The 17361-nt window shown below is 40.7% G+C and overlaps 1 protein-coding gene across 1 annotated transcript; it reads right to left on the reverse strand.

Annotated features, from left to right (window-relative positions):
- Positions 1-1067: 1067 nt before the first annotated feature.
- LOC135945702 (uncharacterized) lies at positions 1068-2450 on the reverse strand. The gene is made up of 5 exons (XM_065493540.1): positions 2280-2450; positions 2156-2215; positions 1902-2099; positions 1463-1654; positions 1068-1404 (listed from the first exon to the last, which is right to left on the reverse strand). The coding sequence occupies exons 1-5, from the start codon at positions 2335-2337 to the stop codon at positions 1235-1237; spliced, it is 678 nt and encodes a 225-aa protein (XP_065349612.1). The 5' UTR covers positions 2338-2450; the 3' UTR covers positions 1068-1234.
- Between the last annotated feature and the right edge of the window lie 14911 nt (positions 2451-17361).

The raw sequence follows: 17361 nt of genomic DNA on the forward strand, positions 1-17361 counted from the left end.
ACTTGACCAGGCCAGGAATTCGAGTGGCGCGTGCGAGTAACAACTCCTGACGCGTGTTCTGCAACCACCACCTTCTCGATTGAGTCGTGTTGCATTCTCTTAAAAATGCCATTTCTATAGCTTACACGGGCAGCTCACCTTTAAATCTGAAAATTATGGCGTTTTTTCGATAGAATTCGATTGTGTTTTATTAAAGATGACAATTGTCCAGAGGAATAGTTCCTGTTTTTAATGGTGCACACAAATATTTAAAATCAGGATTATAAATTTACAATCCTGGCAAGATTTTTGGTTTTGCAACTTGTTAAAATATTGCAAAAAACAAAAATACCTAAGTCAGACGTGCTGGTGAACGAAATCAGTGATCCCGGAAAATTAGTTTCAGTTGCCATGTTGCCAATCGAACGGTCGATCTGCCCTGACACGTCTTCTACGACTCATTAGAGGGAGAGGAAAAAGGATGACACGTCAATGCTGTCTATTAAGCGGAGGGATATCTCCGCCTGGATCAAACAGCATCATCAATACACGCACTCCCACCGGCCTCAGCTTGCACGCAGACTCTCGTCAGGCGCGTTTAATTATCTTCATTGTCGTCCCGCATCAAACGTCAATACGACCCAAGAAAAGAGAGAAAATGAATTTCTTCCAAAGGGTTCATTTTTTTGTTCGTGAACAAACATCCACCGGCTGCTGGGAATATTTTGTCTTCAGGGCGGGTCGCGTCTTTCAATACACACAGGTGCGTTTGCAGCCCAGGGCATTCTAAAGAGCCTTTTCTACAAATCGATCCTCCACAGAGAGAAAAGAAAAATAAAAGTCGAAGAACTACAATAATGACCGAGCATTTCCTCAACTACTGCATTGTCCTACGTGCATATTATATACAACCATCAGAATCAGAATTTTATTGTTAGTATCAATTTGAAATTTCTAAACGGATTTTCATTGAAATAATGGCATTGTTAAGATTGTATTTACATTTTGCTAAAAAGGTAATAAACCTTGAACTATTAAAAAAAAATTAATTCGGAATCGTGGGAAACTAACAATAAAAATCGAAGAACTGTTGTTATGACAAAATTTAATATTAAAATTAGCTTGAAATCATACAGAGATATCAATTTAACCAAATTCAATTTATTATTGTGTTTTTTCTTGTTAGAAATTCCATGTTAATAACGTTTCTCTTGATATTTTAATAGCCATATACAACCTTATAAAATCAGGAAAATCAGTGTCTAGTGCAATTGGGCAGAGTTCCATTTAACACGCCCTTGTTACACTCGAAATTTTGCTCTCCCTCAAGCACATACCCATCTCTGCAGCTGACGGTGACCAGTCCGTTCTTAAATTTATAAATTTTAATTTCATCGTCATCGAGAAACACTGTCTTGGAACGAGCTGCGGACAGGTATTAATTCTCAAGCTGTCAATTTATAAAAAATGCTCTCTAGTTTACCATTGCACTCAACGAAGTCGTTGGTCGTGGTTTTCCTCATTTTGTACGCCCAGAAAAACGAGTGGGTGCAGCTGACAGAATAGTCGAGGCAGTCGTGTCTGCAGGGACACCATTTGCTTTCGCCAGCTTGCCAAGTTTTGGGACACATATACTCGTCTCTCATTACGTCGGTCAGACACTCATTACATTTCTCTAAAAAATATAGCTTCTATGAATCAAAATGAATATAATATAGGAAATTGTGTGATTAATTTTTTAAGAAGCTGTACTTCAAGCAACAGACACAAGACTAAAATTGTTTTTTTTTATAATGGCAATCATGACGTAACTGATGACGTAAACTGTTTTATTTCTCTTTGTACATCTTCTATAATCCGTGATATTTCATTCAATTTTTCTTTTATTCATGGCTCATTGTCAGTCACTTAATCTAGCTTACCACAGGCTGGTTTTTTCTCGTCGGGATGTCGGTACCACAAGCCGTCCTGGCCGCACAGCAAAATCGTGGACAAATTGTTGGGGCAAGACTTGCACTTGCAGTGGGCCCAGTGCGACGGCCACAACTTCCTGTCCGGAGGGTATGGAGTGCACTCGGAGTAGGTCGTCCCGTCGATCACCGGAACACTGCACTGCGGCTCTGAAATTGCTTTCTCCCTTTACAAGCGCGCGTTCGCACGTAAAATCATGTCTCACCGAAGTTATTGAGCTGCTCCCGCGGCAGTTTGCCAGTGGAGACGGGCGCAAGAGACTGAGCTGCAAAAATTTAGCACAACGTTAATTTCAGCCGGGCTTGTACAGCACCTCGGAGGATTTTCACCGCATTTGGTCGCGAGAAGGACGGAGCTGAGCAGCAGAGCGGCCAGGTCGATCGACATGTTTGCCGAGAGTGACTAATTTGGTCGCCGCTCAACACCAGTTAGTTGTTGTTATGAAATCCTTGCGGTCGAGCACAAAACAGGCTTTGGCCAATCGAGAGTTAGCACCAAGAAATGAAGACCCGAGATGTAAATTGCTATGCGTACAGAAGGTGGTTGCAAATAAATCAAACTTCTTCGATCCTGATGGAAAATTGAAATAAAAACAAAAACGCTTTCCCGGCAGACACAAGCTAATAAATTACCGCAATGACAATCGCGAGCAGCTAGAACGACGCGGGCCATAAATAAACGAATATCAAAAAGACCGGCGTCTCGCCCGGATATTTTTGCGACGTCGTGACTGAGCGAAAACAATCAATTATATCTTCCTTCTCTCTCCTTCTCGGTGCACGTTCATTTATTTGTTTATTTACCGCGAGTGATTCTGTGTGAGCAGCAAAAATGTGCAGCTCGTTAAAGAAGCAGCACGAGCAGAGTCGTGATTGACCCTTCAGGGTAGGCGCGCGAGAGAGTCCACCTGAAATCTCTTCATTGCTCGCCTGAGCACCTAATTACAACGGCCCAAATAAATAATGCTATCAGACTTTTGACAGACTGATCGATTATTCGCCTCTATTGCCTCATTAATAAACCGGTGCTGCTGCATTTTTTCTCTCTTCAACACGAGAGCTCGAGATGGGCGTCTCTCCCAATGTTATTCTTTCCGCTAAAACCGACGATATACTCAGCAAATGAGTCTGTACCGTGTGTATGCTTGGATAAATATGCCGTGGAAGTTTCTCGCAAAAATGTGGATAGCATTTTTGTATTTATTTTAATACTGAATGTGGTTAACTTTCAAAATTTACTGACTGTGAGAGGAACCGTTCCAAAATCTTCTATCAAGAGTGAAATTATTAAATTTCACGTTTCCAGGAGAAAAAGCAACCAAACTTCCGCAAATTCATAAAAACAAAATTGCCTTTGAGTATATTTCTATGAGGTTTCAGGAAGCGCGCAATGAACTGAATGAATTGAAATTTTTCCACGAACAGGACTGTTTCAGCTGAAAATCGTTAAGAATATGACAAAATGCACGGTCCTTCTTGAGAAAAAGTCTTGAATTTGAGTTTGGTAAAAACTTGTAATGAGTTTTGGTTTCATCATTCATCAAACATGTTCAAAGTGAGGACTTGAAGAACTAGATCATGAAACGTCTAATTTATATTAATGGAAGAACCTTACATGCGCTGAAATGGTTGTCCTTTTGAACTACCCATCCTAATTTATGTGCTATATGATCTACATTGGGAATTCCTCAATTCAATCAGTGGAGGTTTGCTACTCTCAGATAACTATTAATCAATGACTTAAAACAAATTTTGATCGTTTAATTTCTATATCTGCGTGTAAATGGTCAGATTAAAAAGATCGACATCTTGGAAAGTTAACAAATATCTGAAGTACACTGATTTCACAGTTAAATTTACACACAAAAGCGAAAATCTCGGCACACGGAAAGCTACGAAGGAAGTATGAAACACGATTTCGGATATGTTAATTTCGGTCTGAATTGTGCCTGCCAAAAATAGAACTTGCCTTATTAGAGTGGCGCATTTGGATTCGAAAAACTGCTCTTATCTTCGTGAATAAATTTGGTTGAACACGCGCTGGCGTGTCAATTCTAATTTGTATTTCATACAACCCTTTCCGTTTTTGCGGTCGATCGATCGAGAGGCTGTATTATTGTTTCATTCCGCAGAGCAAAGAGCAATTTCGGATCATCGCCATCAGGTATACGAGACACGAAAATTGTGCGTGCGGCTTTCCCGTTATTTGCAACCAACTAGATCCAATATCGAAATTGAAATGATACGAAACTGTTCAGTGGCATGCATATTGCAAAAGTTCTTACTAACTAAGAACCGCCATCAAAGACAGGCTCACGTGCAAAACTTTAACTTGTCAACACCGACTTGGACAAGAAAAGAATATTGTGAGAAGTACAACTGCTGCTCCTCTTACGTTGTCACTAGGTTCTTGTGTCACTTGCATATTGGAAGAGCTTTTGCTCGTCCTTACGCCGCTGCATTGTGGACGGATATTGAAAAAAAGGAGGAATGTTTGCAAAGTTGGCAAACTCTGCCAGCTGGCATGCAGCGAGTAAGAAAGATAATAATCCGGCGGCAGCGAGGCGATGCAAGTGAGTGGAGCCAGCCGCGCCGTGAGAGAGACGGACCATCGCAGCACACACACACCTGGAATAAAACTTTTCTCATCAGCTTCGACTCCCATTCAGCGGCGTAATCCGCCGTGATTTGCATCCCTCCAGAAGAGCCATTAAAAGTACGCCTGTTGTTGCCCGCCGCCCGCGCACCTCGCTCCCCAGCGCAAAGTGCCATTGAATAAAATTAAAAAGCTGCTGTGTGCCATCAGAGAATTCTCAGGCAGAACACCATCGATTTTTCTTCCCATCTATACTCATCACTCGCCCCTAATCATCCAGTCGACTGCTTTTTTATTACAGCTTGAGAATTAACCCTGTCGTACGTTATAATAAATTCAAGCGAGGTGGGTGAAGGATTAGAGCTATACGTTTTGTTTAAAATAAATCAAAATTGGAGGGCCGTACATCTACAGTTTTTTTTTAACAGAAATTGGTTTTTTTAAGTTTTAAAAAAATCGTGGATTAGAGAGCTGGTTTAAGAATCAAATGCAAGTTGGAAGCTTATCAAGGAAAAAACTAGCTTCGAATGGCTCAGATTTTGGAGATGATATTTAATTTAATTTAATTATGGAACCAGGTCAAACGAATGAAACTTTAACCTGTTCCAAAATCAAAAGCACTCAAGATTACTCGACAATGTGCAAATACCAAATTTATAGCTATTTGAAATTTGAGAGTGTTTTCCCACACTCTATCTAGCTCATTTTTTATTCATATCGTTTTGCACATCAAACAAAAAGTAGTATGCTATAGGGTTTAGCTTTTGATACACCTTGATGTTACTTTCATAAGACGACATTCTCCACTCAAAGAAAAAAATTCCAGAGTTCTTAAAATGAGAAGATACGAGACCAAATCGAAAATCCTGGAATTGTTATATCGGAATTGTCAGAATCAACTCAAAGCTTGAAAAAACACAAAATAGAGTGCATATTTGGTATCTTTCCTGAAATTTTTAAAAATTGACCTAATCCTTTAGATGCCTCAAAAAATTAGTCATTTAATAACTAAACTTCCAGCTGACACTTTTTTGCTCTTTTCGATTGCATTGGAAAAAAGCAACAAAAACGACAACAAAAAGTTTTTTTTAATTTTCATGCGAACTTCTACTATTCCAACAAAATCATCAATTAAGCACAAGCATCGCTAATTTCCGCTTGAGTAAATCTGCTCATAAGAGGAACTAGAAGTGGGATCAATCTAAAATTGTAGAGATGCGCGTGAATATACATATAAAAGGCAATAAGTCTTTGTCTCCTGAATTCTGTTGCGGCGCCTTTGGAGTTCACACGCCTCTGCCATAGAGGAGAAGTGGTTTGCTTGTTTTCCTGCTGATTTACAATTCAAATCAAAGAAATGCAAACAGAGAGACGAGGGTGTACGGTCTGCAATTTATGCAAAAACCAGCACAATCAAACCACCAACTAGAAAGTCTCTGTGTGCTCTATACTCATTAATTAGGGAGCGAATGGCATTATAATTTATGTAGCTAGACTAAAACAAACAGAAATAAGGACGGAATTTTCCAGCGAGTAGCAGCTTTGCAGGGGCATTCGATAACCTGGGCAAAAATATTAATCACCCGTGAGAGAGACCCATTTTGCGATTTTTGCGCTGAAATATTCAGCACCAGCGACGGAGCGTAAACAAAGCGGGCGGGTCATCCATCACCAAATTGCATGAAAGGCGAAAAAGCCAGCAGCGCAGCCATTGAGGCGAAAAACGCTGGCCGACCAGACAATCAGGTAAATTTTAATAAAAGCATGAGCGTGCGGGGGTAAACAACATAAATCGAGGCGGCCCGACCCGGCCCGGCCCGGCAGCGTTCATAAAAGTGTCAAATCTGGCCGTGATGTGCGACACGTCACTGCCGTCGACGTCGTCGAAACCAAAAGCTATCTCGGCCGCTCTCTCATGAATAAAACAACACGAGTGCGACTTTCATTTTTCACCCCGCGAACCGCCGTCCGTTTTTGCCCGGGCCGTAAAGTGTTTAAAATGTTGATATATTGCGATGGTCACTGTGCCCGGCTCTTGCTCCCGGCTCAACCCACGCAGCTGCGTGTCCCACACATCTATTAGAACGCCAGAGCTGCGCCAAAACGGCCTCCCCACCTGGCGAAAATTAACTCATCGCATTGAAAAATGGATTCAAAACAGAGATAAGGTTGAATTGCTATAATGAATGCCATTTCAACGGTTTGAAAAATGAGCAGGAAATTTCCTAGCTATAAAAAAAGCTTTTTATATATATCCTGAAGAACCTGCAGCTAATTTCATTTGAAAAAATTATGACCCCCTCGTGTGTTTCTAAATTAATTGGTATCTACTGACAATTGTAAAATGTATTCGTAAAAATATATGTGTTTACTCGATAAAGGATCTGAAAAAATAGCTCAATTTGACGTCATTGACGATCAAGTCTGTTTAAACCATTTAAACTTTCGATGAAAATTGTAACAAACTGCAAACTAAATTTTATTTAGAATATGAAATATTTATACTCAATAAATATGCCATTGGTCTTCCCTGATTTGCATCACTGTGTGATTGACAAATATAGTTTGTGCAATAGAAGTTTATTGTAAAATTGCAAGTCAGGGGTGAGAAAATCTCACCCCTAACTTGCAGTGTAGGTTAAAGTGAGTATTTTGACGTTGGTGGTAATCCAGCCTTAAGTCTCCACAAACTCTCGTCGGCACTGCAGACGAATAACAGCTCACGAATCCTATTAGGTATTTAAAAATGCGCAGCTATGAAGTGAACACACAAAGCAGAGGACGCGGTGACAGCCTCATTTTAATTTTAATGATTCATGTGTGCTGACCGCGCACAGAACTGTTAACAAACGCGTCAGCGGGCAATTCTCCAAATACTCTCATTGCTGAAATGTCGTCGCCGGCAGCCATCCGCGTGCGTATTCTAGTTTAACGCACCTCACACACACACATGTGATATGCGCTTACACATTCAGCCGGAGCGCTGTGCTGTTACCCGGCAGCATAAACGCGAGCGCACTTTGACGACCATTACTCATTTCGAGCAGTGCAAACTGACATATAATGTTCCGTTAGTTATATTTCATGCTGGTGGACGGCAGCCGTAAAACGCTGGACGAGCGCACAATACACATATTTTTCAAGCCAAAATTTATTGACCGTCGGCAGTGGGCAACCAAAGTTATGGTGTATGTCACTCGTACGCATATTGCCTCCGACTATTAATGGGTATGTGAATCTCAAACTTGTTTTTTTTCGGAAAGGTTTACGATTTTGCCGATTTTGCTAAAAACTAATCATCTGGTTCTTTTATGATGACAAGGCGAGATTTGATCGAGATCAACAAGTCACCTTGACTTCATATGAACTGAAAAATCGAGGGAAGATTTTGAAACAAATGGATCAAACTGATTTCAAACCATTTCCTTGATCGAAAATCTAGCGATTAAAAAGAAAAGCTTTCCTAAAAAACTTCATGTTGTTTTGAAATATAATTATTTAATATATTATTCCCAAGTTAAATCCCAAGCGGATATATCTACTTCTGAGCTCCATAGCTCACTAATATTGTTGTATAAAAATTTCCTAAAATTCTGAAGTTTTAACATCGTTCAAAGCGCACGGAATAAATTAATTCCCCATCAACTAAAATATATTATTACTTGTTATACCATTCTATTTAGGAGTTTCCTTCTCAATTGAATTTTCACTGAGCAAACTTTGCGATGGTCCAATTTTCAAGTCATAGTTTTACTATATTATGTGAACGGTATTTTAGTTGACATCTAAAGGCATGAATTTAGTCGATTTTGCGTAAAGAATTATTCGCCATTAATTCTTCGGCTAAAGGAACCGCAGCAAAATTAATTTTAAATAATCCAATCATTTTAAACAAAAATTTGAACTCATCATTTCTTTTTTAAAAATACCAGAAAATTGCCGCAAAATTTAACTAGAAGCTATAAGCCAGCACCGTGAAAGCAGAGTAAGAGCCAAATTCGGCGGACCTGCCACGTGCAAGGGCATGAAATTTTAAGTCGGTTGCCCAAGTAGCCGCACGAGGCCCGTAAACAGAGCGTGCCGCCGCCGGCGGATCAACAGCTGGGAGCAGGTGAGTCCACGGGCCTTGTTTTCCTGCGCTCCCGCCGTCGGCGGTCTATTCCGGGCAGCAGCCGGGCCGACGCGCGCGCGAAGCGGGTTGCCTAGCGAGCGAGCCGACCCCTAAACGCCGTGCGGCTGGCTATTGTTTCGCCGCTGATTCATGGGGGTGCGTTGTTCCCAAGAAATAACTCAAGGAGGCCGCCAAACGCAGCACAGCCGCACGAGGGGTGGCCCGTCCGCCCGCAAACTGCGCGCCGGAAATAACAATGTAGTAGTGCCCGCGCGCTGATGATGGTACTTCACCACCCTGCTGACTGATGTTTATTATGCCACCGCCGACTGTTATCGGGTTTCTTTGAACAAAGGCATGACACAAAAGATTCGTCTGGCTGTACCGCGTTTAATTTACCAGGCGACAAAGCTGTGCTCTCCACAATTAATTTCTGTTTGTTGAACCATATTCTAGTCGATATTTTATAAGCTTCTTATAGACTAGAAACAGATATCTAATTTTACATTTACATGAATATTCGATACAATTTCAAAAAATTTTCTATTTCCCTTAAGGCTAATAGTAGGTTGTTTCGAACCTCAACTGGATTGAATTGAGGACAAGCAATTTTTTTAGAATAATATTGATTTTATAACAATGAGCTCTGAAATTTAGACAATTGTTCAAATGTTTTCCCAGATAACTTTTTGTTGTCATATGCCTATCAATTGGGAACAAATCGTGCAACTTAAAACCATTTGAGTTTGATTTGAAATTTTCCCCCCAGGGAGGCAAACAAAAAAATCTCAACTTCAACCAACGAGAACAAGTCCGATTATTTTTCCATCATCAACATAAGAATTTGGCTAATAAAAACCGTCCAAACATAAGACCTTATGTGGCAAAAAAAGAAAAAGTATTTTTTGAAAAGATATCAGAAAGTCACATCCCAAAAGAGTTCAAAATCTGTGAAAAGCGCAAACTTTTCTGCAAACAACATGAGCTACCCACTTAACATCAATTTGTGATAATTTTCAATATACTGTACCTAAATCACCAACACCTCTTCCCGCAGTGCGATATAGAAACTCACGGAATGATCTGTCTCCTGAGTTCAAGAATAGCCAAATTACCCTTCCTATGCAAGTGCCGATCATTGAATTTTTTATTAGTTGTAGAGCCGTAATTGGCTGTCGAGCGCATGCTTTGAGTGCACGTTGCAATGTGAGAATCTGATTGTGAGTGATGTTTGGGGATCGAGTGCGAGCTGATTGCGCCTAAATTTGATTCCCTTCCATTGTAATTAAGGATGGTAGACACAGGAACCGACAGTGGATTTGGATCCTATATAGTAAATCAGTTGTTGATTCATTGTATAATTTTTTGCTGTCTGTGTACAACATACCAAACAGTCAAATGAAAAACAATCGGATCCAACAACAAGAATGTCAGTTCCTGTGTCTATTCCCTCCTTTTATTGCAAAGCTATAAATATATAGGGAATCAAATGTACCGTACATGTATAGGCGTAATCAGCCTGAACTCGACTCCCAAACATCAGATTACTTACACTGTAATGACGAGTCCATTCGGATTTGGGAGGAACGAAAGCTTCCCACTCGCTCCTTGCTGATTTGCACCTTTCCAGCACGCGTGAATGAATTTCACGGGAAGAATGTGACATAGCATTTCAATAAAAGACCCCGGTGCGGGGGCAGTAACATGAGCTGGTCCTTTTATATGAACTGGGTTTCCTCGGCAATGAGGCCCGTGTGCCTATATGTTATTCGTTCGCGATGTTATAGGGACATGGAGTTTGCACGAGTTGTTCGCTATTACGGGTCGCCCATCTCAAAAAAGGTGAACCGATCAAAAATATTTTTTTGTTGAGGGGGGTTTTATACTTTGGTCAGTTAATCGTTTCCATACATTTACTGCTAGTCCATTAGCCTATAAATGTTCTGTATATTCATGTTTAATGCCATTGAGCAAGAACAAAACAATTACATTGTACTGACATTTAGCAGAATATTTTATATGCTGGAATTGGAATAATTTGCCCCCCCAATACCGTTTTATGTGTGAAATTAAGCGTATTTTCTGCCTGTCTCTGGATTTTTTACGTGGCTGAAAAAGTTTAAATCCCACTGTGAGAAACCTCTATTTGCACAAAATCTTTTTCTACGCAGCAAGCAGTGTTACGAAACAATAGCAAATTGCCTTCAATTATTAATTGCTACGTCGAAGGAGCTCATATTACTAACAATTAGCACAAAGCCTTTTGTTAAAGCTGGAACTCTGCAAAACAGTAAAAGCAGAACTTCTATGTAACTCATGCGTATTTTTGACTGAAATTTTAAAAATTTAACTTCAATGGTTTATTGGTTCTCGTTGCAGCACTACACATCTGAAACGGAAACTTCATTGAAGGGAGGGCAGAAAGGATGGCAATTTGTCAGTTTTGAGGCATTGCCGGCTCTGCAACGCAGGTACCCCTTCCCGTCGGCCGTGCACGCACCCTCGGCAACATTCACAGAGCGAGTCGCTTTCATCCCTTTGTTTGAATTTCAACCTTCCCGTTAACCAGCAGCTATTGCATTATGCATTATACCACTCGGTTCGATGCTGCATGCGCGTGTGTTTGCAGCGTCGGAAGCGCTGCTTCCTGCTCCGCGTGCCGCTATTGATTCATTAATTAACAAGTAAAAAAAGAGTCATCCCCCTGCAGCGTCATTTTTTCGCCCTGCTTTGCATTTTACATGCGCCCGTGCTTCACAGCTTTTCAAATTGTCGTCTCGCGATTGAAAAAAGGGTTGACGAGCAAACAGTTTCTATACGCTTTGGCGCCTCCGACAATTTCTGCAGGGGTGAAATAAGGAATTTTACGCTTTAAATCACCGGGGTTAGCAACAGACAGCTCATATTATAATATGTTATAAGGGAAAAAACTGCGTGTTTTGCAAAGCTTTGGTTTCTGGTATTTTACAAACATCAAGCTGTGCACTCGAGCTCAACGAATGAAAGTTTCATTTCACTGCACAGCACACAAACAAATGTTAAATTATCTCAATCAAGACGCAGAAAGAAATTAATATTGAAAACTATTGAAGAAAATGAAAGATTAAAGATTTCAATTTAACAGTAAACTTGTCAGTGGAATTTAGGAAAATATGAAGCAGGATTAGTTATTTTTGACGTTTTCTCTCGACGGGAACGTAAATCATTGGACACCAACTGCACACCAGTTTCCAAAAAATTAAATTACACGCCTCAGTGCGGCGTGATATTACTTTGTAATGGATCGTTTTAGATTTTTTCGCTATAGAACTGTTCGCCCCTTCTAATTGCTTTTGAAATCTTTTTATTTAATGTATTTTATTGTATTTGACTAGAGCAAGAATAAACAAGAATATAAAAAAGAAGTTATACAACGTTATAGAGACCCTAGAGACCAACATGCGTTGAATTTTTAATGTCAACTTTCCAATTTTAAATTAAAATCCGATGTGGTCGAATTAAACTTAATTAAAAATTAAAGAAGACTACTTTTCATTTATAAATTAAAAACTAACAGCTAAAACGATCAAAGCATTGAATCAAAATTTTCATAATCTGTGAAAATGTTCGTAACATTGCATAAAGGATGAATTTCTTTTCGAAAAGTTTGATTTTTCTTTTGATTTAATTTGAAGTTTTTGCTCATATGAGTATACCACCAACACACTTTATTAGGTCCTTTTCTATTTGCAGCCTGATAAATTGGATTCCCCGCACGTGTATGTAGGAGGTGAGGAGGAAAATGGCGAGGGCGGCATCAATCTGAGAAATCAATTAAGCACATATCAGCAGTCTAGTTTGCACACGTCACAGAGACACGCACGCAATCAACCTGCGGACGGAGTTTGTAAGGAAACCTCGCTGCCTTTCATGAATTTTGAATTCTGATACTTTGGCAGTGAAGTAAGGGTGGAAAGTGTGTTGGACGGGCGAAAATGAGCGTGCCAGCAGCTGACGAGCTGACCGTCAGACTGAAAATTTAATCAGCGAGAGCGAGCGGGCGTGCGAGATTGTGGTAAGGGGGCAGGCTCACTCACTATATATCTGGCTGTTTAGTACGTGCTTCGCTTCCCTCGTAATATTACGGAACTTACTTGTCGGTATGAAAAGTTTACTCAGTCAGTGTTCAATTTCAAGTAAAAATAAGCTTGACTGAAGTGCGTTCGTTCCAGTTAGCAGGAGTAACCGAATCACATCTTTTGCAGCTTCCTTATACTGCGAGATTGATTGAGTTCACATTTCTTGCTGGGATAAATTGATTGCGAATCGTATGGCTTGGCAAAAGAAATATTCACAGGCGGTCGTACATTGCGAAAGGGAGCAAGAGTAGCACCATTGCGATGCCGCGGCTGATTATGTATACGGCTGCAAAAAGCAGAGAGAGAGAGAGAGAGAGAGAGAGAGAGAGAGAGAGAGAGAGAGAGAGAGAGAGAGAGAGAGAGAGAGAGAGAGAGAAATATAATCTTTCTAGCTCATTAGCTTAATGCCGAAGTTTGTTGTTATGCAAGCCGAAAGTTGGAGGGTGTCAGATTTCCTCCTTTACTTTTCTTCTTCGCCCTCTCGCAAAGTCTGCCGCTCTCTCACTTGCGTTGCGCCGGCGGGCCTCTTTTAAACAAGCTTTTTGTTGTTGTCGCGTCTGCCTCGCTGCGGCTGCCTCCTTTTTTGTCTTTGCGCGTTTACCACCGAGAGAGAAAGTGACTGCTGCAAATGCAAAACCCAGTCCGAGCGAGGAGCAATTCGGAATTCGGGTTGTAAATCAACCCTCACCGCAGCAATTAGCTCGTGAGTTATGGCCCGCAAGCGTTATTAAAAATTCCTTCCTCCCCGAATGCTGCAATCACAAACATGTGTATAATTTAATGCGTACAATGAAATATATCAGAGCAAATAAATCTCCATTTTTTACAGAAGCTTAGAAAAACTCAATTTCATTCAAACCTCGCAATGAGACCACAATCCATATATGAGTAGCAGACCCCCCTTAATTTGAACAACAACTTCAGCTTTCAAAGAAAACCGCAATTTGGAAAAACACAGTGATTACGTTTTTATTTCGCCAAACGCACTGGCATTACTTACCGAGTGGAAAACAAAAAAGCAGTAAAGCTACCTCATGCTTGATCGGTTCGCATCCTGGAAATAACAGGTTGCGACCAATTGTCCATTTCCAAAATTTTATTTCCCGGCGCCCCTCGCGTAGCAGTAATTGAGGAAAGGGGAGCTGCAGGAATCGATTGTGCAAGTGACGCCACTCGAGCCTTTAGCTACTTTATTTCTCTCGCTGGAGCATCAAAAGGCAATAAAAATCTAGAACAGCAACGCGCCGGCTCTCTAACTCGACAAGTGAATGAGAGGGATATTACTTTTGCTTCGGTGTACTTGGAGCGGAAAGGAAAACGAGAGTCCGTCTCACAATCAGCTCAGGGTGTGTAATTGGAAAGGCAACCTGCACCACCACCAGGGTTTCCCAATCTTCAACTGCGAATTGCAAAAACAAGATGCTTGTTCTTCTTGGAAACCGAGTTTTCTCATCTCAACACTTTTCGGTTGAAAGGTCTCCGTCAAGGAATGAAAGATATTTCATAATAAGTGTATTGCTACAAGGGTATTACTATTTCTAAAAACTATTGCAGTTAAACAATAATAATATAACAAAATATATAATAACAATTTATCGTAATACCTCATTTGTCCTATGTTGGCATAATGCGCACATATATCGATCTACAGAATTATTGCATTTTAAGAACAGAAAAAGAAATATACACGCAAGTATAAATTCATGAAAATTAAATATGAACTAAGGCTACATACTCTCATATGGTTAAAATTTAAATTATAACCCCTTGTACATTTTATAAGTAAGGTGTTTCGGATGTTCACTTTCCCACACGTTCACATTTCCGGCAATGCCTTCCAGAGAGCACTGAAAGCTATCGAGTTTCCCCATCGATATTCAATTTACTGATATATCACCCTCTCTGCACGCGGAGGTTGCCGGGGCGATATATATTTTTTTGGCATCTGCAAGTGCTGACGACGGGCGATATTGTAAAATGGCGATGGCCGAGGTTAAGTGGCCACTTCGCACTCGGGAGCACTTTTCCATCTCACCGACAGACTCGCTTCTTGCGCGATGACATCCCCGATATAGAAATGCACACACATTTTCCACCCACGGAAATGTCTTTTCCGGCGGCAGACGAACTCGCCGTCTGTCAGCAGAATGGAACAAGCGCGATGTCCAATGATAAGCGTCAGTGTATATACCCTGAAACGAATGACACAAATGGAAAATCCAGCTGTGGAGCTCACAAGGCGCGGGCATAAAATTTATTAAGAAAAAAAACCTATTGCATTGAATTTTAATGCTAAGGTGATAAATATTTGTAGAAAAATAATCGAAAACAGGAAATAAAACAAAGTATTTAAGCAACAAACATGAAGATCCTTTAAATTCAATAATGTAAGAATCATTCTTTTATCAAAAAGGCTACTGAGATTAGATTTCATAAAATAAACTTTGTATTAGTTTTGAAATTAAAAACTTATGAGAAGCTTCACAACAAATTTGCTTAAAACACATTAAGATATAAAATTTATTTTAAATTTACGAAATAGAAAGAGAACAGTTTTGGTCCATTTGGTTTGAGTTTTTTTTCAATAATTATATTAATTAATATCGTTTACCTGAGAAAATAATGGAAAGTATGGCAGTTAAAACATTTTTTACCCTTTTTATCGCATGGTCTCAACGAGCTGAACATATGAAAATTATATGAGCTATTACGAGTTTTCTGCACCACGCGTCAGAGAAATATGAATAATTCAGTGAATGTGACAGGAGTTGCATGCATTGATATCGGAACAAGACGGTGTCATTCGGATTGTCAGTGTGGAGATATACTCCGCTTGGGCAGCCGACTTTTCACACTGGCCTAAGAAGACAAGAGGAAATAGACCACAGCAAAATTTCCGCTCCAATTTTCTTCTCATTTAATTCAAGTTGAATTGTAATTTCAATTTTTATATTTTTCTGAGTCGTGGCTGGTGTATATTTACTGGAATAAAAGATCCGTCTGGTGCTGCCGCGATCCGGGCCGCTAGAGGCGCGGACGAAACTGGTTCCTCGGCATAATAATTACGCCGAGGGAACAACACATACCTGGCGGCAGAGGCCAAAAATGATGATGATGATGGAGTCGCGGCAGCCGTCCAAAAAGACGAGCGCGAGAATCGACTTCAGAGGTGGCGTAATAATTATTAGTCTCCATTAGCGGAGCCTTGAGCCGAGCCAAAGTGTTTTTGTTGCTGATACGCTATTTCATACTTTATACCACGCGTAAGAAAATCGCACAGGAATTTCAAATGCAATGTGGGATCTAGTAGAGAACTAAATTGCACGTATATTTCGAGAGCAAAAAATACATGGTTGATTGGAGGATTTAATATAAAATGTGTGTCGGATAAAAGTGCGGCGTTGAAAGCAGCAGAGTCATAAAGTGCCCACTTTGCTTTTAATTCAATACACAACAGCGACCGGTCGACCATACCAGACCAGACTCACCAACCGACAACACACACATCTCGCGCAGAAAAGGGGAAACGGTTTTTATTCCAACAACGGCAGCGGCGAGATTTATGAGATTGGGAAATTGACTCGATTCGCTATCAGAAAAGCCATCTCTGCGCCAGCCGAGCTGCCTTTATCTCGAAATTTGAAATGTAAAAAATTACACATGGCGCCCCAGCCCCCTCCCGGCAGTCGTCCGCCGCGCGCACAATTGACTTCATTAATCACGCGCGCGCCGAGGAAGAAAGCGAGAGAGAAAGAAACCGCGGGTGTGCGGGTTGCATATGCCCCTCGTCCGTCCGCCCGTCCGTCCGTCTGCATGGCTGGCTGTCGTTGCGTTGAGCACGCGTCATTGGGGCACGCCAGCAGCTCGTTGTGCCGAGGAAATATTTCAATTTGGAACAGGAAATTTCCTTGTTACCCGCGCCTCGCAAAAAGTTTGCTTGCGTCTGTTGTGAAGAGAGCTGGTCGTGAGTCATAAAAAAAGAGGAGATTCGTTTTCCCCGCAGACCGCGTTCTCTTTTCAACATTGTTTTGTTTAGCGAATTGAGCCTTTATTCTTTTGTGAACAATTTCATGCGTCATAGTATTGAGAGGAGACGCAGAAATGGGCAAGGTCATATAGGACAATTCATTCAAAAATATTTTGCGAATGCAAATTCTTTTTTTACAGCAACCATTTCAAATATATCTCTAGGCGAAGAGGGTGAAAGTTTACGGCGAAGACAGGTGAGGTAAAGTACGTTTTCTTAGAGATAGCAAAAGTCGTGGGGGAGCTGGAGAGAGCAGTGCAGGAAGCTAGAAATGATCGATAAAAGTTTAATACGTCGACAATCAATAAATCAGCTCGGCGCGAGTGACTATGTGTGTATCTGTCAGTGATATATAACGAGAAGAAGTTAAAAACTTATTCCTGCCTCTTGCTTCCCGGCAAAGCCATAAATGATCGGTATGGAAGTGGAGGAAAGCGGGGCAGGAAAATGGGATGATAAAAGCATTATAAAAATCCACCGTTCTCTTTCTCTAGCTCTTCTTTTTGCGAGAGAGAAAGAGAGAGAGAGAAAGAGAGAGAGAGAGAGAGAGAGAGAGAGAG

Source organism: Cloeon dipterum, chromosome X, assembly GCF_949628265.1.
Source record: "Cloeon dipterum chromosome X, ieCloDipt1.1, whole genome shotgun sequence".
NCBI classification, from domain to species: Eukaryota; Metazoa; Arthropoda; class Insecta; order Ephemeroptera; family Baetidae; genus Cloeon; species Cloeon dipterum.